At 36.9% G+C, this 23515-nt stretch overlaps 1 protein-coding gene across 1 annotated transcript in view; it reads left to right on the top strand.

The window, feature by feature from the left end:
- The first annotated feature begins 10251 nt into the window (after positions 1-10251).
- The window catches only part of sim2 (SIM bHLH transcription factor 2), a 31600-nt gene continuing 18336 nt past the window's right edge, over positions 10252-23515 (top strand). Inside the window, 2 exon segments of the mRNA XM_042500017.1 lie at positions 10252-10435; positions 19966-20048. Of these exon segments, the coding sequence (XP_042355951.1) occupies positions 10261-10435; positions 19966-20048 (258 nt within the window). The 5' untranslated portion in view covers positions 10252-10260.

Below are 23515 nucleotides of genomic sequence, written 5' to 3'. Positions count from 1 at the left end.
AGGTAATTTAGTTTGCTGTTTATTCGTGTACAATTGTCCCAATATGGTCACCATGTCCAAATTAGCAAAGAGGGGAAATTGATCCAACTGACTTGCAACTATTGGGGAAAACTCTGGTCTTGTATGAAGTAGTTGTTAAATTAGTATTGGTGCTGAGCAATGCAAACCATGAAAAACAACCTTGTTTTAAACTTTGTGATGATAAAGTTCCCAGATTATTAGACTTCTTTATAAGTGCTTTAATTTGCCAAATCTGTAGAAGAATTTTTAAACCCATTTCCTGATAACTTGAAAATGTGTTATTTTCACTGGATGTGCTCCTGCTTTGTTTTGTTTGTCAAAGCACATTGTAAACTCTGTTTTTTAAAGGTGCTATATTAATAAAGTTATAATAATAATTATTATTATTATTGTTATTATTTTAGATATAATGCCATTAAAGTAAAGAAAAGATAGTCGAAGTAGAGAGGATAGGAAATATTTTTTTTCCTGTGTTGCATGATATTCTTCTCATGACATGCATGGAAATTGGCCATTTATTTATTTTTTGCTGATGATTTTAATGAACAGAGATATATGTGGACTGAGTTGTGAACTGTATGATCTGGCTGTATGCACTGTACATTTATGTGCTCTTACAATGTTAATGTTCATTGTTTAGACCTTTCTGCACTTTATACAGCTCACCTTTGGTGTACTACAGTAAAAGCAGTATACAGGGGCTTACAGTGGGTAGCAATATCTTGTATGTCATATACTTCCTTTTTCATTAAGTTGTGGGCCCTCTTGTGTGTCTAAAATGAAGTTGATGACACTTTACAATAAGGTACACAAAAATGAGTAGTTACTGAGGAACTAATGAATAAGGTACACAAAAAATGAATAGTTACTGAGGAACATATGAGGGACGAATGAGGAACTAAGCAGTAGATAATGGTCAGTTCTTGAGTAACTCCCAATCAAACGTCATATAGTAACTAATCATTAGTTAATTCATTAACTGATAATGACTAAGGGTACTGATGAGGAGCAAATGAGGAACTGCGTATTTCAACTTAATACTTTTGCTATGGGAATGATAACTGATTATTATTATTATGTTTAGCTGGGCCTAAAGGTGTCTCTTTGATTTGAACATGACTGTAATATTCGTGATGTAACAGATTTAAAATTTAGCAACATACATACAATGTGCAGAGAGATTTATTTTAAATTTGGGGCTTTTAATTTGATAGCTTTCGGTTAGATGATAACTTCCTGCATAAAGCAGGAGTAGCTATTTTGTTTGTTGCTGAGGGCAGACAAGGTTTGCAATCCTCAGTCCTTTCCACTGCTCACTTTTTGTGGTATTGCCAGTAAGTATGTTTTATTTAGAAGCTGAGGAGTAAATTTGTCATTTTGTGCTTTGTTTGTTAAATCTATATTTGTCTACTTACCTGTGTTACTATTTGTGTTTATTTCAGTTTTACCTTGTCTTCGTGCCATGTACAAAAGACAGGCAGGTCATTGGTTGAGATCTTGGGGAAATTAGTTTAGCTTGCTGTTTCAGATGAGATCAGTACAATATTTTATTTTGAGAATGTTGCACAGCAGATCTAAAATGTAATTTAATAAATTCCTCTTGACCTCTTCATGGGAAAGGGTGTTCTTTGATGATGATGATGTGATATTGCTTTGATGGTGAGCTACCCACAACAGGGTCCCCTCCTTCCACAGTTTGTAGTAGGATGAACTGAACTTTGGACAAACTGAATGACCAGAAATTTGAAGGAACTAAACTGGTGAAGTCCTTTAAGTCCTTTAAGTCCTTTAACTCTGGACACATATTGAACTGAAAGGCCTATATTTTTGTTTTGTTTTTTTTATTTATTTTTTTAATGACTGGGCTCTGAGTCTGAACAGAATCTATTGTCTTCTGAGCCTCTTTATTCCATAACATTATGCATTTATTGTTAAATATTTGGCTAATCTAATTTATGTTGACATTGTAATGACTGGAAGAACCCACCATCTGTTAAGGCAGAAGGATAATATTAACCAGTGAATAAAAGTGTAGCCACTCTTAAGACTGACAAAAAGCATAATGAAGGTATTAGTTAAGTAATGATTCATTACTCATTAATGACTCAGTATGATGCTTCACTTTACTTCAGGGGACACAAAATGGGCAACTAATGGTCAAGTGATAATTAAGTAATGATTCAGTACTCTTTAACCACTTAGACACTGAGCAAAAAGGGGATGTTTAAGTAATAAGATATGATTGAGTTGTTACTGTGTAGTTTTGTTTTTTACTTTTGAGGTCTGTCAAACTTAAACATCAGTGCAAACATAGAGGTAAAGAGGATAAAACCATCTTTGATCCAGACCACGTGAAAGGACAAGATCATCTCTGTATCCACCTCTGCATCTGGGGAAATGCTGAAGTGGACAAAGAGGGACTAAACACTGGCTGTGATTCTGGCCACATTGATCTTCTTGGGATTCCAAATTCCTTCTCTGCCATGCTGCTCCGTACACTGGGCTGGTGCTGAGGAGCTCAGGAGTAGCTTCTACTCTCGGGCCACTATCCCGAATAGGATCACTGACCCCTCCAACCATCCATATATTGTTATTAATTTGTTCTTTATTTATAAGTGTTACTTACTGGGCTTCTTTGTTGCACAACATGCAGGATTACATTTCACTGTGATTTTATCTGGTCAATAAAGATTGATTGATTGGTTATTAGGTTGTTCCTTATTTGTTCCCTCACTCATTTTACTAATCAACAAATTTTAGGAGTTACAAAAGAACTGATCATTAACTAATAGTTAGCTCCTCATTCATCCCTTATTGGTTACATCACTCAATTCTAAATTAACTCATCATTAACTAATGATTAACCAACTTCTGGTTTTTGAATGGAAGTTACTCAAGAACTGACCATTAACTAATAGTTAGTTCCTCAATCATTTGTCATCAGTTCCCTTGGTCATTATCAGTTAATGAATTAACCAATGATTAGCTACTGTATGATATTTGATTGGGAGTTACTCAAGAATTGACCATTAACTAATGATTAGTTCCTTATTTGTCCCTCCCCTCTTGTCAGTAACTACTCATTTTTTTGTGTACCTTAACTTTGAATTAAGAATTAAACTGAATCCAATAGGGAGCACAGAGGACAATACACAGAGCAGGGAGATGACGAGGAAGAGGTGACAGCAGGGTTGATGAGGAACAGGTGAAACAAATCAGGGCAGGGCAGACAATCAAGAAAAGTAGGAAGTAGAACCAGACATGATATATGAGAAATGATCCTAAAAATTAAACAGGAAACGCATTAAATATAAATGAATAACATAAAACCAGGAAAAATACAAGTACACTCACACACACACACACACACACACACACACACACACACACACACAAACACACACAAAAAACAAGTAGAACATCATATAATATCTTATAATCCATTACAGTTAGATGAATTAGTGTCTGTTTTTGTTATCCTCACTGTCATCCTGACAAAGGGTGCTGGGCGGGACAATTCAGCACTGTGCAACGGTGTCAAAAACTGTTTGTCTGTGTCGGGATCCCAAATTAATTGCTCAGATTTTAGTTTCATTGGCTTCTTCACTTTGAAAATAAAATAATGCTAAAGTAAGTACCATATATATAACTGAAAATCAATTTATACCACTTGACACAGTGGTGGAAGAAGTATGCAGTTCTTTTACTTTAGTAAAGTACTAATACCACATTGTGAAAATACTCTATTACAAGTAAATGTTTTGAAAAGTTGTGGTTGAAAATGTTAAGTAAAAGTAAATAAGTAGGCCTGTATTAAGGAAAGTGCACTTCATGCTTGAGAAGTAAAAGAGCCCAATTTGGAAAAACTAATGGAAAAAAAAACACCAAAATGACTCAAATGTTTATCAAAGTAGAAAGCTGTACTTGTATTAACTTGTTGTTAATTGATTTTTTATAACAAAAGGAAGTATAATCAGAAAAATGTACGTAAAGTATTACAGAACACAATGCAGAGACATCCTAAAATAAAATAAAATAGCCCAAACACCCTTAGCACCCAAGTACTCACAGTTATTCAAAATTAAATACATACAAATTGACCCAAATGTTAATCTAAATTGTTGGCCATTAATTTTCGGTTAATTGACTAATTGATTAGTTGGTTAATTGTTTCAGCTTTACTTATATAAACGTTTTGGTGATGTTATTTATGTCAAAGCCTCATATTTTGTAAACTCTAATGTTTTAATGCAAAAATCTTTGTAAAGAAACTAAAGCTTTTAGATAAATGTAGTGAAGTGAAAAAGTACAATTTCTCCCTCTGAAATGTACTGAAGTAGAATTTTAAAGTGGCATGAAAAGAAGAAATGCATATTAAGTTACAATCCTTAAGTACATGTACTTAATTCCATTCCACCACTGGCCAAATATCTCTTACAGAAATCTGCCTAGTCACCCTGCCTCGTAGCACAGCTAACAAATGACCATCCGCTTCAAAAATGTCCTCCCATTGTCCTGTAAACACAGATCGCAGTTTATTAAGTACACCTTTTCTATTTATTCCTCATATTAGATTATCCATTGCCAGTGTTGATTCAACTCTTTGGTCATTTTGGAGGCTGTGGTGTGTATTCCAGTAAGGTGTTTCAAACGTTTTACCCTCTAAACTGGTTACGCATAGTAGGTCTACAAAGCAGGAATGTACAGTAATAACATCCAAAACAACAACAACACCTTCATTTTGTTGAGAACAGTCAGAGAATCTATAAGTGTACATTGAGAAGTCCACAGTGAGTCCTGGGATAAGATTTTCTTTGTACAGCCAGAGCAATGTTCATCCATCAACACTGACAGCCATGCAGAAAGTGATAGCCATACTATTACAGCCAATGCAAATAAATGGACTGATTACACTCTTATGAAAGCTGCCTTCAGGAGCGCGAGGAACATTTTTCCTCCTGTTACTATACAGCGTGTGCACTCTAAATCATAGGTGTATTAACACAACTCCAAAGTGTTGGATAAATGTCATAGTGAGTCAATGCCTGATTCAGAATATAGAAAGAAAATGTTTAATCATCACTCACAGGGAAATAAAATGTCTGGATCTGCAGTACTTTGTGACATTGTGGAGAAGGTCTGGTTACAGTATTTTATGAGAAAAGTGATCATCGTTAAAATGTATGTGCTCATATAAGCCTTTGAAAACTTTTCATATACTGCCTGTGTATATGTATGTTAGAAGGTCTTCTCAGTCATTTGGTAGAGCATATTGTTGAATTGTTGTGATTAAAATGTGCTCTACCTAAATCAGTCTCTTTGAGATACCTCTGATGCTTAGTTTTCAAACTTTTGTAACTTGACTCCTGATTGTTAAAACATTTCTGAGTATCACATCCCCAAGTTTTTGTTTAGTTTAGTTTAGTTTAGTTGCACACATTTAAAAACTGCATAATCCAGATAAAAACATAAATTAAAAAAACTAGTCAGGGGAGGTCAAGAAGTCGGACATTTATATAAACGGACCCTCCTTAACTTGAAAACAGACAACAAGAACAAAAATGAAGAAAATACAGACCAAAACCCCTAAACTAACATTTTACAATGAAATTCAACAAAAGATAAATGACAACAATGAGAAGAAAAATAAGGGGAAAGAAACAGGGCTGTAAACATGTATAACACATGTTTACAGCCCTGTTTCAAGTACACAGAGTGTCTCTACAGCTCTGACGGTTTTAGCTCCTCATATGACTGTTCTCACTGTGCTTTCAGCTTATCACTGCCATGAGTCAGAATTGAACCCTTTGAAACGTGAGTTAATTGGTTTGGTTTCTTTTAATTTCTTTCAGGCAACACAGGGAGAAGGCAATGAGCACAAGCCTGGCCCAAAAATTAAAAAGAAAGACATTTTCCAAGTTGGTGTGATTTCTTTAGAAAAGAAAATGGAGAAAAAGCAATAACTAACTTCAGGAAAAAAGGGCACATATATATTTTCTCTCTCTCTCTCTGTGTGTGTGTGTGTGTGTGTGTGTGTGTGTTTCAGAAAAAATAGAGAAATCACACCAACTTGCTCTGGTTTCAAATGGTTAAATAGCTTGTGAAAAGCATCTGAACACAGCACAAGAATACTGATGTGAATCCAAATTTCAAAGGGTTGATGTATTCAGGGTCATATTTCCTCACCTCACACTTTGATTCCTTGATTAGCTTATGGTTGTCTTCCATGTCACTTACATATAAAAGCCCATTTTGATTCATTTTGTGGCACTGCATCAGAGGGAATGTTAGCAAGCTAACGCTGGCAAAACACATCTGTCTCTACCTGATGATGTGTTTTGATAGGCTTGGTGATATTTAAATGTAACTGGCCATTGAAATTATGCCTTTTGATTTTGTGTTTTTACTTAATATTTTCGAAATCGTCAGCTTTAGATATAACTTTGTAAAAATTAATTTTAAATTTAGACCAAATGTCAGGTCCTCCACAGCCCACTAGATGGCACTCTGAGGCCCAGTGGTTGAGAATCACTGTGTTAGACCAAAAGAAATTGCTAGAGGACACTTCAGTTTTCAGAGGCTGACCTTTTTATGTGTCTTCCTTCAAGGAAGTTTATGGCAGACAATGACTGATAGTTGAACACTGTCATTAGAGTGTCATTCACTCCTAACCTGGAAGAAAGAAATTAACTTTTTTTAGTATATACAGATCAACATCATTCGCTCTTGTGTGATTTTGCTTTAATAAATAGCCTTATGTCATTAACTGATGGGACTCTGTTGAAAGAAATGTTGAGGTTTTTTTTTTAAACAGAGACAGGAAAGGTTTAGCAAAACAGCTGTATATGAATTTCTTCTTGTGACAGGTAGAGACATTGAAACTGTAGTGAAAAGAGGGATCAAGTCAGTGCTACAAAACTCACTGGCAAGCCTCTGTTCCTTTAGATGAGTTTCAGCTGAGCAACGCTGCTAACACTGCTCAAGCTACTCAAGCTACTCACAACAGAGTGGTTACTCTAACATGTTAACACTGTGGCCAAAAAAGAAAAAAACACTGGTTCTGCAGAGCACATGCACTGTTCATGTAGGCAGTGTGGCCTGGGCATCACTCTCCTTACATAACAACCAACGGCATAATCCTTACTGCTCCAACTGAATCTCAGCCTCCTGTCAAGCACCTTGGCATTAGCTTTCCTGAGGAAAATTAACAGTGTGATACCCTGATGACTGGAGATCACCATTTGTCCCTCCCTTTTTAAAAAAACAGAGCCATTGTTTCATTCTATGAGATCCCCACCTGATAGCAGGTCTTTCTTCCTGATGAATGCAGTCTGAGCCCAGCCCTGTGTCTCCCTCCGAAGTTATCTGAGGGAATGCCAGGTCTTCCTGGCCTCCTGAATTCCTCCCACAGCTACACCCCAGTATGTGATAGCCACCTGCCCACTGTTTCACAGTTCTCCAAGCCAGGAGGGTCCCTCTCTTCAGCTTCACTGATAACCTCCCAGCTAGCAATTTTTGGTTCTAAAAATATTCTGAGAATGTTACGAGTTAGTTCCCTGAACATTCCTCCTAAAGTTACATTACAATTCTCTGTAAACATCAAAAATGTTTTATGGGAGAACATTCCATGATCTGCCACCTTTCAACATCACTAAAACCTTAGAATGTTGCAATTATAACTTTATGTTTCTCTGAACGTTTGGGTTTACCAGCTCTGTCTCCCCCACCATCTGATCCAACTCACCAGCGGGTGATCGGTCGACAGCTCTGCTCCTCTCTTCACCCAATTGTCAAAGACATGTAGCTGCAGATCTGATGATGACACCATTGATCATTGACAATTGTTAAAGTAATAATATGTATTAAATAAAAGGTCCAGTGTGTGACATTTAAGAGGATTTAGTGGCTTCTAGTGGTGAGGACTGTAGATTGCATGCAGCGGAAAATTCTGCTGGTTTAAATTCCTTTAGTGTTCATCATTAAGGATGTTTTTACTGGGAGTAAAATTGTCTGCAGAGGTCTCTTCCTCTTTAAAACAAACAGATCAGGTGATTAAATCCAGTCATAATACTGAATACAGAAGTGTCACAGTGTTTCTGCTACACTGTTCAGCACGTCAGCAACAAGCTCCTGCTAATGTGTGCTCCCCTTTTTCTGATGTAGATTTTCAGGAGGATTTTACTGGGAGCTGAATTATCTACAGAGGTCTCTTCCTCTCAAAAACAAATAGAGCAGATGATTTAAACTGGTAAAAACACTGAATAAAGCTGTATCATGTTTTTGAGCAACATATTTCCATTTGAGCTTCCTTAAAGAGGTCCTTTATGCTTTTTGGGTTTTTCCCTTATTTAAATTTTTTTGTGTAGCATTTTGTGCTTGTAAAAGGTCTCCTAAGTTATAAAGGCCAAAGTCTCTCTCCCTCAGAAGTCATGGCTCCTGAGCTGACTGAAACAGCTTGTTTGAGTTTCAGTGTTTGCTTCCTTAACTTAGTGATGTCACAATGTCACAAATAGAATAGACCAATCAGAGCAGACTGTGCTTCTCATGAGGCAGGACATAAGCTCAGACAGGCTGTTTCAGACAGAGCTTGCAGCAGAGGGCAGTATGAGACGTGATGTGTTTGTTAAACATTAAAGCATGTAAACCTACTCTAATAGACCCCCAAAATACAAATATGATCCTGAAAATGAGCATAATAGGGCTTCTTTAAGAGCCCCCTAACATATATGATCAAAGAAATCAACATTTCCTTTTTAAAAAAATGTTGTAATTATTTTCAGAACACAAGGCTCACAGAATTACAAAACAAGAATTCAGCATTTTCTATGTGCCATAATGTGAAGTCAACCATTTAGTATGTCTGCTTAGATGTTGCTTTTTGACTGTGTACTATCTTATCTTATCTTATCTTATCTTATCTTATCTTATCTTATCTTATCTTATCTTATCTTATCTTATTTTATCTTATCTTATCTTATCTTAAATGCCTCTCAATCATATAAAAAAAGAATATATATGTGTTATATTTAGCTAAGTTTAGAGGAATTTACTTAATTTTGCAAAGTTGTTGCAGATGAAAAATGGCAAGTGAAACTGTCTTTTTAACAGCTTCAGTAAAGTAGTCTGACTTACCGTGATCATCATAAATAGGAATTTGATAATGATGAAGTTGTGAGAGTTCTGTTTTGTTAATACTAATAGAATTGACTAGTTTGCAACCAGCAGAATACAGATAAATAGCACAGTAAACTTGATTTATACTGAAGTTGCTAAAACTTAGAAAGACTGATTTCATTAAACTTGTCATTTTTAAGTTGCAACAACTTCACAAAATCATGTAAATATAACTGAATTTTAAGTGAACTTAGCAATTAGATATGAAATAAACATAAATTAAGATTAATACTTACTTACATTTTTCAAGGCAATTGGTTTCCTAGATGTTTTTAAAAGTAACATCAACTTGTGAGATTGTATAGTTTATAAGCCGAACAGCTGACCCACCTCAGCAAGTCAAAAGTATGAAATATAATTCAGCAATAAAACATTTGTTTATTTCGATTTGTTTGTTCGGATTCATTTTCTTATTATAGCTGGAAATAGTGCATAGTGTCCTGGCGGGCAGTTTGTGGTAGTTCTTACAAACACACACACAGACACACACACACACACGCACGCACAGAGAGACCGACGGTGCAGATGAGCTCTGAGGGGTGTTCAGATCACTTGGCGGTCTGGTGTTGCTTCCTCTCTTGGTTCCAACACGCATGCATTCAGTCTGTTCTCTTTTCGACGCGCGACACTGAGGGCGCGCAGCGGAGCAGGACCCGTGCCTCTCTGTGGGTCTGTGGATGGATGAACAGATGAATAGCTGACAACACCGTGAAGTTGACGTGGCGTTCAACACGGGGCTCCTGCAACTTTGCGTGCTGTTGGGGGTTGAACAGGTGAAGCTGGAGAGTTGGACAAAGCTGGAGAAGGATTGCACTGATGGTTCTCTGGTGATCGGAGTGTCGAAGTGATGGGATAAACCAAACACATGATCGATTCTTTGGATTCACAGATCAGAGTCCTGCTCGTTATTCAAAGCTTTTTTCACAGGAATCTAAACATCAGTGATGTTGAACGGGTGTTTTTCCTCTCTGAGTCACACAGCTGTGTTTCTGACGTGAGTCTATGGGAGAAAGCTCAGCGGACACACACGTTTATACAAGATTCTTTTGTGTAAAACTTCCAGAGATGAAGGAAAAATGCAAGAACGCAGCGAAGACGCGGAGAGAGAAAGAGAACGGAGAGTTTTATGAGCTGGCCAAACTGCTGCCGCTGCCGGCCGCCATCACCTCCCAGCTGGACAAGGCCTCCATCATCCGGCTGACCAGCAGCTACCTCAAGATGAGGGCAGTCTTCCCCGACGGTAGGAACATACACACAGCTGCACGCGCACCGACGCGCGGGCTGCGATTATTAACATGTGCTGGTAGAGAAATAATGCCCGGTTCTGAGGACAGAGGAGGACAACAGAACGAAGGCTATTTAAATGTTTAACCAATGAAATAAAATTAACCCTTTGAATCCCGGATCGACATCACATTTTCTGTGCTGCATTTAGACGCCTTTCAGAAATATTAAAACCGTCGGACCCTGAAACAATAAATGAATGGGCCTAGATCTTACTTTTTTTAAATAAAAGCCAGGGGAAAGTGTCCACAGAGCTATGTTTTTCAATTATTATTTATTTTTAAATTTGTTTTTTAGTTTTTCAGAACTGTCATATTTTAAGCTGTTTTTTTTTTTTTTTTTTTTTTTTTTTTTTTTAGGTAATTTCCTTGTTTTATTATTTTTCATTTATTCCTTTTTTACTTCCCGTTTTGTTTCGTTTTGTTTTGTTTTGTTTTGTTTTGTTTTGTTTTGTTTTGTTTTGTTTTGTTTTGTTTTGTTTTGTTTGGTTTGGTTTGGTTTTGTGAGTGTGTGTGCTAATTTTCAGGTAGGCCTGTAGGCTAATTATTTTTTTTATAGGTTACTTTTTATTAATTCCTTGTTAATTTGGGGGTTATTTCTTCCTAAATTGCTCATTGCTTTTTGACATAAATCAGAGTTGTCCAGATTTTAAAAGGTTTAAAACACAAAAATCACACACTCCACATGTTTTATATAAGAGTATATGCAAACATCTCCTCGTCTTTTTCAGATATCAGATTGTTATGAAAAATATATAGAAAATATACAGACTCCTAGAGTTGAACAATAAGCATTTGCCAAAAAAAGGGAGTTTATTCAGTTTATTGCATTTTAATTTGATATATTCCAAAACACAGCTTCTATAACAAAATATCGTTTCAATCAATCCACAGACATTGTTGTTCCGCTGAGGTATCCTCTTGTGAGAAGGGGAAAAATGAATTCCGTAAGAGCCGCGCGGGCTCTCTCCTCAGAGGAGTTTCATTTGTGTCTCTATAAAACTGTCTGTGGTGAAAGGGAGAAAGTCAAAGTGCACCAGGGGCAGAAATAAATTCATACACTTCCTCTCTGGTTCCACTTTTTAAAAAAGAAAAGCATCAGCGGCAAAGCGTTTACAGCCTATAATAGCCTACCTATTTGATTTAATAACTGTTAATACGTAATTTACTCAGCTGCGTTTTATTGCTCATCAAAAAGTGAGACGTCCATGTTATAATAATTTACCAACACGATAACTACATGAAAGGGTGAAAAGCAGCCGAGGGGATTTTTACAACCTGGTAACCCAAATGTTGCTGTTGGCCAAAGAATTTAAAATAAAAGAATATATGAACTTTCTTTAAGTCCATAAATTACACCCTATAAATCCTGCGCAACTGCTTCCTTATTTTAACGATGCTGACAAAGTCATTTAAAAAAGTTTGAAAACGTTGCAGTAAAAAATGAAACGTCACTTGAGTGATAGAATAAGACTTTGCGGGTCGTTTTTCGAGATTACTGCAACATTTAGAGTGACTGTACTACATTTAGAAATTGAACTGAAAACATAAACAAACTAATATTAATGTTTCTTTTCCCTTGTGTCATGTATTCTGGCCTTTCCGTGAGTCGAATTAAGGCTTCTCTTTGCAGAAGTGAAAGCGAATGTTTGCTCCTTCACTAAATCATAATCTCTGGGCTGTTAAAGTAATTTTGTTAATGAGGGTGTCATCGGAGTGTTGAGCTTGTTTTCCCGCTCTGATTAAAAGCTGATGTCTGCTTTAAACGCCTCACTCATTCATCACGGTAATTATTTCATTAGGACGCAGAGAGGTAGACTGGGGCAGGTTAGAGGGCAGCCAAACAGAGTCTTTCCTCTCTGTCATCACTCATAAAGTCAGAGTGAACACACGGGCCTCTGTGGCCGGGCCACCCGGGGTGTCCCGCTGCGCTTTGTCCGGGGTGCAGTGAAGCCTCGGCGGCTGCAGGCCTGCGCATCCACCCCCTCCAACAGCCGGGACACTGGCTGTGCATTAAAACCAGCGTGAGTGTTTTTGGGAATCCACAATGTTACGGATCCAATTTGTGGTGGATTATTTTGTAGCCCTGTAATCCCAGATATGATCCATAATGCAGGGCCGCGGGACATGGGACAGGCTGCTGAGCGCGTGGAAGCACTTCACCACCCCGCTCTATGACTTTACCATGTGCTCAACATGTTATTATGTCACTGCAAATACAGACAATAACCAGACAGGAGCAGACACGTTTATCTGCATTTAACAGCATTAACGATGAAGTGAAGCGTTTTCTACTGTTCCACGTGTTCATCCCGCGCGCTCTCTTTTAATGAACTCTCCCTGGCCGGCCAGGGGACAGCGGTGTTTACAGCTGAGGGCCTCTGCTGCTTTTAAAGTAGGCGATAACCTTAAAATGTACCTTTTATTATTTTTGGATACATTTTTGCAGCAGAAAGCGGATCCATGTCTGTAGATTTACCCGGCTGCTTAAAAATAACATTTCTATTTGATTTACATGGTATCACAAATTGGCTAATAACCAAACAAAAAACATTAAACTGAGCTAATAAAACAACAATATTATTTTTTTTTTTTTATAGAAATATGCACTGAAATGAGCAGCTTTAATTTGACTGTAAACGGCCTACAGTTTAAACCTATAGGATCTGTTTTGTTTTTTGCTTATCATTTCGTATTTCATTATATTTAGTCTTACGAGTTAGTTAGTTTTCTTTTTTCTTATCTTTTTAAATATATATATATATATAATTAAAAACTGCTAGTTTGATTTATTGTACAAAAGAAGAACGTCAGAAATCCGGCTGGGTCCCTAAAATGTTGGGGTAATTTTAACTACCATCATCAAAGTGATCGGTTATTTCAGATAGATCAATCTCGATTTATAATCTGTTACTAAGATACGATTCTTTCCATTAAGATAACAATATTGTGTTTTTCCGAATCCACAAAGTAATCATACATTTTTTTAAGATAGCTTTTTTTTCTTTCTTTTAATTATAACCTTATTAAGGTTGAAAAGCCGTAATTTAATACTATAGGCAAACAGTCCGCAGAGTTTGTGTCTTTTCTTGCCCGTTGATCTGTGGGACAAAGTCCCCCAACAAGCCAAACAATGAGCACAGCAAGAAACACACGAGTTATTTCTATATAAAAGAAATGTGTCTATGGCTGGCAGCTGTTATTTCTACATGTTTTTCTCATGCGCTTTATTAAAATGAAGGCAGCAGAGTCTGCAACTCTGCAAATGCCCATAATTAATGTTATCATTTTTCATATGCAGAATACCCATACTAATAACTGACAGATATGAAAAGTGAAATATATAATATTAGTATAATTTAGAGACCCTTGGGGCTTTAGTTCAGTATTTCCATCGGAAGAACTTCCTTAAAAAATTGTATGTTACCGCTGTTGAAATGATCCATCAGCCTAATTAATCAGTCAGACCTGACCCTGCTACTTTGCAAAAAAAACACAAAACATATTATTATTATTTTATTATTATTATTATTATAAAACAGAATAATAACGAGTAGAATATTTGTGTATATTTTACTGCTAATACCTCTGTAGTTTTTCTTCTATACAATTTTTATTTATTCATGTATCAATAATCTGTAACTGCTCCTCCAGTCCAAGGCGGGGGTAAAGGGCTGAAACAGACAGACAATTCACGCTCACAGTCACTACTAGTACAATTTTAAGTCTAAAATGTGTGAGGAAGTCGGAGAAACCCACACTGACGGGGAGAAACCAGAAAGGCCCCGGCATGCCAGCCGGCCGGCGTTTTCCTGTGAGGCGACAATGCGCACCACTGCACAAGACTAGTTTTAAGACAAAAAAAATAGTGCATGATGAACGTCCTTTTTGTTTGCAACCCATAAAACGGAGCTACTATTTGGTGACTTTTCATTTTGTGTTTCCCGTAAAGCCTCAGTGCCAATATTCCAGCCGCTCTGGTATGATGTGAAAAGCAGAATCGATTCTACAAACTGACCTGCTTAGTGGAAACACTGTTCAATTCCGCCAGGCTCTCAGCAAAACTGTGTGCAGGAAATGATTCCGTAGAAATGAAAGTTTATATCCACGTAAGCTCCCCAAAGTATAGATTCTACCTTATTACACTCAGACCTTATGTGGGGCTTTTTTTTTTATCACAGATGTGTGCACATTTGTCTTTTTTTAGCTTAGTGTTGATAAAACAGTAAAAGTTCACGTTCTCTGTAGAATAATTTGATAATATAGGAGTGTGTGACATGTTACCAACTGAACAATATTCAGCCATACATTGATTTTGGAGCACATTGACTGTCATTTGTGTGTGAGAGAGACATACAGCCTGCAGGGCAGCTGTTTGGAATCAGTGAGGATAAGCCTTAAATCTGATGAAAACATGCTTCTGACACTGAAGTCAAGCAGTACACCTTGTACAGATTTTAAAAACACAGTTGACAGTTGCTTTCTAAAAAGAATCAGTGAGAAGTGGCTGGACCATGATACGTCACATTGTTGACCCTACTAGCTTGATGACAGCGGGGCATTTGATTTGTGCCAGCATGGATTATGGAGAAAAGAGCTGAAATGAACAGTGTCAGGCTCAAACATTTCGGTCCTTCCTGATCGGGTGTTGACAGAACTCTCTGTGTCCTCCAGTGTTTCTGTGTTTATAGCAGCTCCCACACACAGCTGTATGTGAATATTTATTTTAACCTAAAGCACAGTGCCCAAAACAGAGATGCCACTCATTCTACTGACATGTTTCACAAAGCATGTCTCAGTTCTTTGTCCCAAAGCAACACACACTGATGTTAGTCTCTAAGCAGGCCTCTGCATCTGTCTGCATGTAAAGATAAGCACAGTCATGGATATGCGCAGTGGGCAGTTATGGGTTTTATTGCTTGCACAAAGATGTGGATACACATACAAAGCAGATCAGTTACCTTTCAACAATTAGATGATACAATATCATTTTTCAAAATGAATTTTGCAAATGCAACACAAGTGCTCTAGACCTCTTGCCCTGTCCAATCTAGTACAAGGATGACTTTTGGGAAACATAAAAATTTTGGAACATTTGTTAGAAATTCAGTTAAAAAATACTCCTCGGAGAGTAAGGGACCACAGCCAAACCAGTCATCAGAATCAATGTTGCCATTGTACATCTCTCCTAACCATAAATATGTAACATTGGGTTAATATTAACATTGTACGTTATTATGTATAATAACATTATGATGTTGAAACTTTATATTTCTATAGTGCTACACTGTCATTGTAAAATTGCCATAAAACACAGCCAAATTCTAACAGTAATGTACTTTCTTTTTTTAAAAAAAAGAAAATAGTGAAACATTGTAAAACGTGGTATTTTTGAGGCAATATCACACTGTAAACCTCATATTCTGCTGTAAAATGCTGTTACAAATGTAACAGCAATATAATATTGAAGTAAATCATGGTACCGACACTTTAAAATAATAATATGATGCAGGCAACTACAAATGCACATGTAATTCAACAGAAGTCTACACTGTAAGAAATTACTGTAAAAATATGGCCAAATTCTGAAAGTAATGCACATGTTTTTCAAAATACAATAAAACACTTTAACACTTGATGCCCTTTGAAGCCAGTATTACACTATAAGCCTCATATTTTCTCCCTATGTATCATTTTGTCATATGGATTACTGTTATTTTTTTATGTTGATCTATTCAGTACACGACATCTATTGCACGTCTGTCTGTCCTGGAAGAGGGATCTCTCCAGGACAGACAGACGTGCAATAGATATCGTGTACAGAATAGGTTTTTTTTCTCTTTGGTCACTGTAAGGGCTGGAGGACAGATGGATGCTGTAAAGCCCTCAGAGACAAATTTTGATTTGTTATAACGGGCTTTATAAATAGAATTGACTTGAAACTGATGACAAAGTCATCTCATATACATGTAATCAGAACTATATCATTTTACATTGATTTATATGATGCAGAATGTGTGAAACATACAAATGTAATGTATGTGTGGTTCTCAGAAACATAAAATGCCAACATTTTTTTTCTGGCGACCCCACTATAGCCTGGTATGACTGGAAAATGTGTGCATATTGGATAAATTCCTCAAATCCCATTTCAAACTTTACACCCAGTGACAGACATCAGTGTGGGTCATGAGAAAGGTAACAGCCTCTCACTTTTGCAAGTACTTTTTCAACTTTATTATTATCCTGAAGAGAATTTGATTTACAGCAGGCATCAAGACATAAAAAATAAATAAAGGACAACATTGGAAACTAACACAGAAATATAGAAAGTCTCACACTCAAGTGGAAACAAAGATTCTCCTACCTCACTGAAGCAGAAACCCAAACAGTTCCAAAACAGCACAGTAAATAAAGAAATGCATCGTCAGGTCAAGTAAAGTATGCATAGAGGCAATAGACAAAATACACTAATAAATAATCAAGGTAAGAGAAATAAAGAAATACATAAAGAAATATTTAAGGTGTACAATCTAAAAACTATCTAATCCAGATATATAAGACGGCAAATCACCGGTAAGCAAATTCAGTTTGTCAGTGGCAAAAAGAAGCTGTGGCATGCCTTGTTCTAGTTCGAAGCATTCGGAAACTGTGGCCGCGTAAAGAGGCTGGTCAGAATAGTTAAGGATTTGTTGAGCCTTACTGCTAACACGCTTCCTGCAGCTGGGCTGGCTGCATCCCGATCATCTTATTTTTGCCTCCTTGACCAGCTTTGCAAGCCTCACTTTACATTGTGAGATTAACCAAACCAAGCCACAGAGTAATTTGTGAGGGCAGATTATATGAAACACTGATGAAATAAAGCAATTAAAGCATTGCACACCTTAAACAGGTTCATCTTTTCACTGCTTGAGTTTTTTACAAATAGCATAAGTGTTGGGTTCAAAACTGAATTCATCATCAATTCCAAAATATTTATAATAAGAAACAATCTCAACATCCATATCCTGACTGACGGTGTGAGTAACACTGGGCTGTGACCTGCCAAAATCAATAATCATATACACATTTATCAAAAGGTAAAAATCTTTGCACCAAGTGCTGAAATCATCCACATGTTGGCCAAAATCTCGACAACAGAGGCAGTAAAAACTTAGCATTAACCAAGGAAGTCACACCGGCCACATAAATACAGCACGCTGAAACATACTTCAATGTTCTTGTCTGAGTGAGTTTCTGCTTTCCATTTCTCTGCAGGCAGACTGCTCTGCTTGCTGACCTGCTGTCATATCATTGATTCAGACAGCTGCATGTTTAGCAGTTGATTTGCTCACACTGCAGTGGGAGAATCAGAGAAATAACTAGATTAGCCTTTTTACGCTCTAAACATCCTGTATATGATCAACACACATATGTCATTAGAATACTGAGCTATGTGCACAGGTGCACCCTCAAACACCGTCATTTGGTGAATCAGTCAAGGAGAAGAAAAAAGATCTGCTGTTAGTTGAAAACTTCAGTATTTTACTCATGAGGTGTCATGTAGCTCACCTGGCAGAGCAGCTGTCCCATGTACAAAGACTATGTCTTCACTGCAGCGACTGTTGGTTCGATTTCAATTTAATTTTCTGTGCTGCATGTCATCACCTCTCTCCCCCTTTCATGCTGTAGCTATAGAATAAAGACCAAAAAATAATCTTTACAAAGTTTGTTCACATCCCGTCCAGGCCGTCTCCACCAACCGATTGAAATATCGTCTGTGATTATCATACAAATGACTGTAGATCATTATACAAAATATTACCACAGAGAAAGTGTATTTTCTTTGCTCTTTACCGTCAATGTGAGGGTCTAAGGACAGAGGGACGTTGTAAAGCCCTCTGAGGCAAATTTTGATTTGTGGTAATGGGCTTTATAAATAAAACTGATTTGACTTGACTATCTGTAACATACACATTGTTTTTTAAAATTTAACCCTTTAAGAGGTTAATTGGCGTTAGTTTTCTTGTGCTGCATTCAGACTCCTTTCCCTAGCATTTAAATCTCTGACACCTGAAGGAATTGGTTTGATTTCCCTAAAAAACACAGAGATAGTAAAAGGTGACAAGGAAATAACCTGAAAATTAGCTGGGGGTAATTATTTAAAAAAAAAATTGAAAAATTCTGAGAAAACAATAGAAATAATTCTCTTGATATTACATTTCAAATTATGTTACAGAAAAAGGAAAAAAATACTGATAAAATAAAATAATTAAAAAAAAACCTAAGCTTATGTTGTTGTTTATGTCTTTTTTTAATTTAACTTTTCTTTTTTTTGTTTATTTTCAGGTAACTTTTCATTAATTTCTTGCTAATTTTTTGGGTGATGTCTTATAAGGTTCCTCTTTGTCCTTTTCCCATGTTTTTAAAAGAAAGAAACCCAATTTGCTGATATTTCAAAGGGTTAAACACAGCTGTAAATAGCATTCAAATAAAAAATATTGGATCATTAAATATGGGGAGGATGTTGTGACAGGTACTAATAATACCTGTAAATCAGTACAGAAATGACAGATCTGTGTCCTCTGTGGACATGTCAAAGACACTTTATAGATGAAGACACTTGGAAAAGGAATAATATAAATAATGTCTTATGTTCCTTAAGACACATTAAAGGAACCGTGGTGCTAATTTAAACATCATCACTAAGTAACAAAGTGTTGTTAATGACACAGATCAGAAGCTGAATAAAGCTGAATTGAACTTTAACACCATGTGCACATATTTGTGGCAGTCCCCAAGGACTTAAATAACACAGCTATAACCAATCCACAGTCTGTCCCTCTCTAAAGTGCTCGCTTTGTGACGGATTCTCCTCAAATGGAAAGAGACTGCAGCACCACCTCACTGACGTTTATACAAGCAAGACTGCAACAACTAACACAGACCACTCTCAGTACACACACTACACAGTGTTTTTCAAACCAAAATCTTGGAGCCTTGTCTTATATTTTCAAAACATAAAACTTTCTTGTTTTTATCTTTCGATTGTGTGTGTGTGTGTGTGTGTGTGTGTGTGTGTGTGTGTGTGTGTGTGGCCTGTTGGCGGTTTGATGTTTATTTGCTGATTTTTTTTTTTATCATGAATATGTAATAAAATCATGTCAATAGCCTGTATATAGAGATGATTCAAATATAATATTCCCATCCCAGCATCACATCCTCTTTGATATCTTCTGACATTCTGATTTAGATTTTTAGTGGGTTTTTTTCCCTGTGTCCTCTTAGTATTAGAGTTCCATATCTTTGTCAAAGATGCACAAAAATGTCATAGCAATGTCAGAATGTTATTGGGGTTGTGTTGTGCTCACACAGCCACTCTTTCCAATGGAAATAAAGAGCTTGATCTGCACAGGGTCAAATTAGCACAATGGTGTGAAGGCCAGTGACTGTGTATTGTCAGTCTCTGTCTCCCTGACTGTCTCACCATGTCTGTCTATCTCTGTAGGTCTGGGTGATGGATGGGGTCAGTCAACAAGGTTCAGTCCTCTGGACAGCATGGCCAAAGAACTGGGTTCCCACCTTTTACAGGTAAGTACAGGAAAGCACTAACTGTAGTGTAGCGCTGCAGCATGCTCTGCCACACGACTGTGGCTGTGACAGTTTTCTGTGGGATGATTATGAATATGATGTGCTATATGAAACTGCCGCTCTGAACCAAATTATTTCACAAGGAATGTCCCCATCAGATAGAAAGTATCAGTATCAGCCCGATCAACACATTTTTTTTATTAATCGGTCATTGAGCCTCACCCAACCCTTTGTTTACATCTGCTGTCATAAAGGTGTGGTAAACACAGAGCACAATTTACAGAAGATATTCAGGTTTTATTGTTATGCTGCTACTCCAATAAGTAGAAACTGATTTTTTCATTTTACACTGAAGCTGCTTTAAGTGGAGCTGAAATTCCTGTTGTTCATTTTTAGTTAACCAGTTTTACTATAATGCTGTAATAAGCAAAATTGTGTCCGATTTTTATTTGTTTGTGACTGGGAATGTTGAAGTTCAGCTCGAACACAACTTTGATTATATCACTTATATATAGTGTTCTGCACTTTAATTACAAAGCTGCACTAAAAGGATTTGAGAGCAGTTTCTCAAGACACATTTTACTTTGTTCACTTTGCTTTTTTGTTGAGAAAACAAATGCTGCACCAAATGGAATTGTGATAAGAGCCATATAACAATATTTTTAGATTGTTTACTTTTTTATTTTGTAAAGAATTGTATCTGAACTTGGTATCGGCAGAAACTCAATATCAAATGAGACGGATCGGGATTGAGAGCAAAAAAACTTACAGTGTTATTTCAGGTTTTGCTCTGCTATGCTACACTGGAGCGGGGTTCGGCAAACAGCAGCAAGTATCCTGTGGCCTAAATATGGTCAAATTATGATGCATGCAGTTACGTTTGAAGTGTGCCTTTCACAACACATTAGTGACTGTAGGTGTCTGTGTTTCATCAGGAGGTGCTGGCTTTGATTGTAAACTCATAACTTCGTCATACTCCTCTCTGACACTGCACACACCAACATGGGGTCTCCACAACCTTAACTTATAAGAACTTTTGGGGTTTGGTTTCAAGTTCTTCATGACATTTTCCTTTTTTTTTTCATTAAAAGCAGGAATGGGACCAACCATGATAAAAAGTGATATTTATATTATTAGTAATTTACCTTTAAATGTATTCAGGGCATTGTTCGTTTAATCAATTGCACAACCAACGATGATGGACACACATTATGTAACATGAGGTTTCTGCAGTGAGAAAGAGAGACACTATCATAAACAGTATGTTTCAGTCAGGTGTCCTGCATGGTTCTGCTGCACGGGTAACTGCGCAGGTTAGGGCGTCCACTCCACTATGGGCTCTTTTGTGGTGTTAGTGCACAGTGAGGAACTGGGCTGCTCGCAGGTTAATTTTCTGAGTTGTGCTGATTTGGTGCTGGTTTCTTTGTGACCAATCATGCTCCTCAGTTAGAGTAGTGACACAGCAGACCGCATGACAGTGCCCATTCAGCATTATACTGCAAAGTGGGTGCCGAGAATGAGGGACTGTTTACCTGGTAATGAGACACCCAAATTAACTTCTTTGAAATCATTAAATATGTGTCGTTCCTTTTTCCAGTAAACCTTTCAAACAGATGACCAATGTCTTATTCCATTTATGACATTAAGTGCCAGTGAGACAGAATGACAAATAAAGCAATTGAAACCACTTTTTTAACCCTGAAATGGGCAGGCACATTTAAATATTTTGAAAAATGAGTTGCTATTTTCTAATGGATCTAGGCTAAAATAACAGATTTAAATTTTTTTTTTTTCAAAATATGACCTCTAGTTTCCAAATTACAGTTTCCAAATTTAACACTTTCCCCTTTACTGAACAGTCAGTGTGCCAACATTTTAAACTTTTTAATGACAATTAATTGGCTACCTTCTATTATGTTTTGCATGCAGTTTTTTCAAGTGGAAAAAAAAAAACTATTGTTATTTACATACAGTATGTTTGATCACCCTAAAACAAATCTAATCTTTGAATAAACAATGACCTATTAACATCTATAAACAAAACATTTAATTCCTGTTTTTATACTCTTATTTTCACTGTGGTGAAAGTACACTATCAATATTAGTGGAGTGGAGAATCGGTGTCACAGCCTCTAAATCTGATAAAGCATCAGGATAAAAAAAATAAATAGCACTCAGTGTTTCACACCTTTATGTCATTGATTATCTGCAGAGAAAAGTAAAAAAAAAAACACAAGTATATCTGTCAGTGATTATCTGGTTTTATACACTTACCTAGGCAATCTATCCTCCATGACACAGACACTGAATGCCTAATTATCAAAGTTATAATAATGCAAATCATTTATTTTGGATTTTGATACGTATGATGAGTATATTTTTAAATGTTGACATAAAGTCACATGACCTGAGTAGTTGATCCATCTCCCCCCTCAGTGTTACTCATGATTAAAAGAGCATGCACCTAATGCCCCTCCCCCCTCAGCCTGGATACAGAAACCATTGAAGTTTTCATTTCACTTACATTTATTTATGGCTCTGCGGTGGTACTCCACTGCAGATGGTTATTGTATGAATCATTGAGATTCTCAGTAAAACTGCACATTATGATAACCGTCGATGTTCAGCATGTCCAGAGACGTGAAATGAGAGCTGCCTCTAGCGAAATACTCAAGGAGCAAGCTGTATTCATTTTGAAGCCCTTTAGTCTAGGACAAAGCATCCTCTGAGGAAAACTCTTGATAGGATTCCCAAACAGTTGCTGCATCATGGCAGGGAGAGATCTGTGTTTAGAGGGGATGGAAGTAGTGAATGTGATTGGCCATGATTGTCACAGCCTCTGAAACACCTACCTATAATAATGTTTACTTTCTGAGCCCACCCTAAGTGCACCACAGTTGTGCTAGACTCTCTTTTATTCTATATTCATACCACTTGACTCACTGCTGCTGCTAAAATAGCCTCACTGCTGTTTCAACTGAAACTGCTTCACTGTGACTGAAAACACCACCATGTACTGTTATCACCAACATAGCCTGTAACCTACTTTACACAGTCATGCAAATACGCCAGCCAGAACACTGTGCTGCTAATAAAAAGATGATGATGATGATGATGATGATGATTACTATTATTATTATTATTATTATTACATGTAATGCATGTACATTTAAGCTTAAGGAGACTATGTGCACTGCCTCTGTCAGCACGCCTTTGCTCTGACTTTTTCCCCTTTCCAGCAATTTCACACACCTTTTTTAATTTGCCATTTCCCTGGCTCTCTCTCAAATAACTGAACTGATCACTTCACAGTATCAGTCATAGTTATTTAACACTTATTGGAAAAAGACAATTGTAACAATTATGACAACCACAACTATGTAGGCTTACAAAGAAAACAGATATTCAAATGCTTAAACTGGGCCAGTACTCACCGGTATGACGTGACAAATGGTTATAAAACTCTG

This window comes from Plectropomus leopardus, chromosome 13 (assembly GCF_008729295.1).
Source record: "Plectropomus leopardus isolate mb chromosome 13, YSFRI_Pleo_2.0, whole genome shotgun sequence".
NCBI classification, from domain to species: Eukaryota; Metazoa; Chordata; class Actinopteri; order Perciformes; family Serranidae; genus Plectropomus; species Plectropomus leopardus.
The sequence above is the reverse complement of the archived record's forward strand: the minus strand, read 5'-3'. Positions and strand labels throughout refer to the sequence as shown.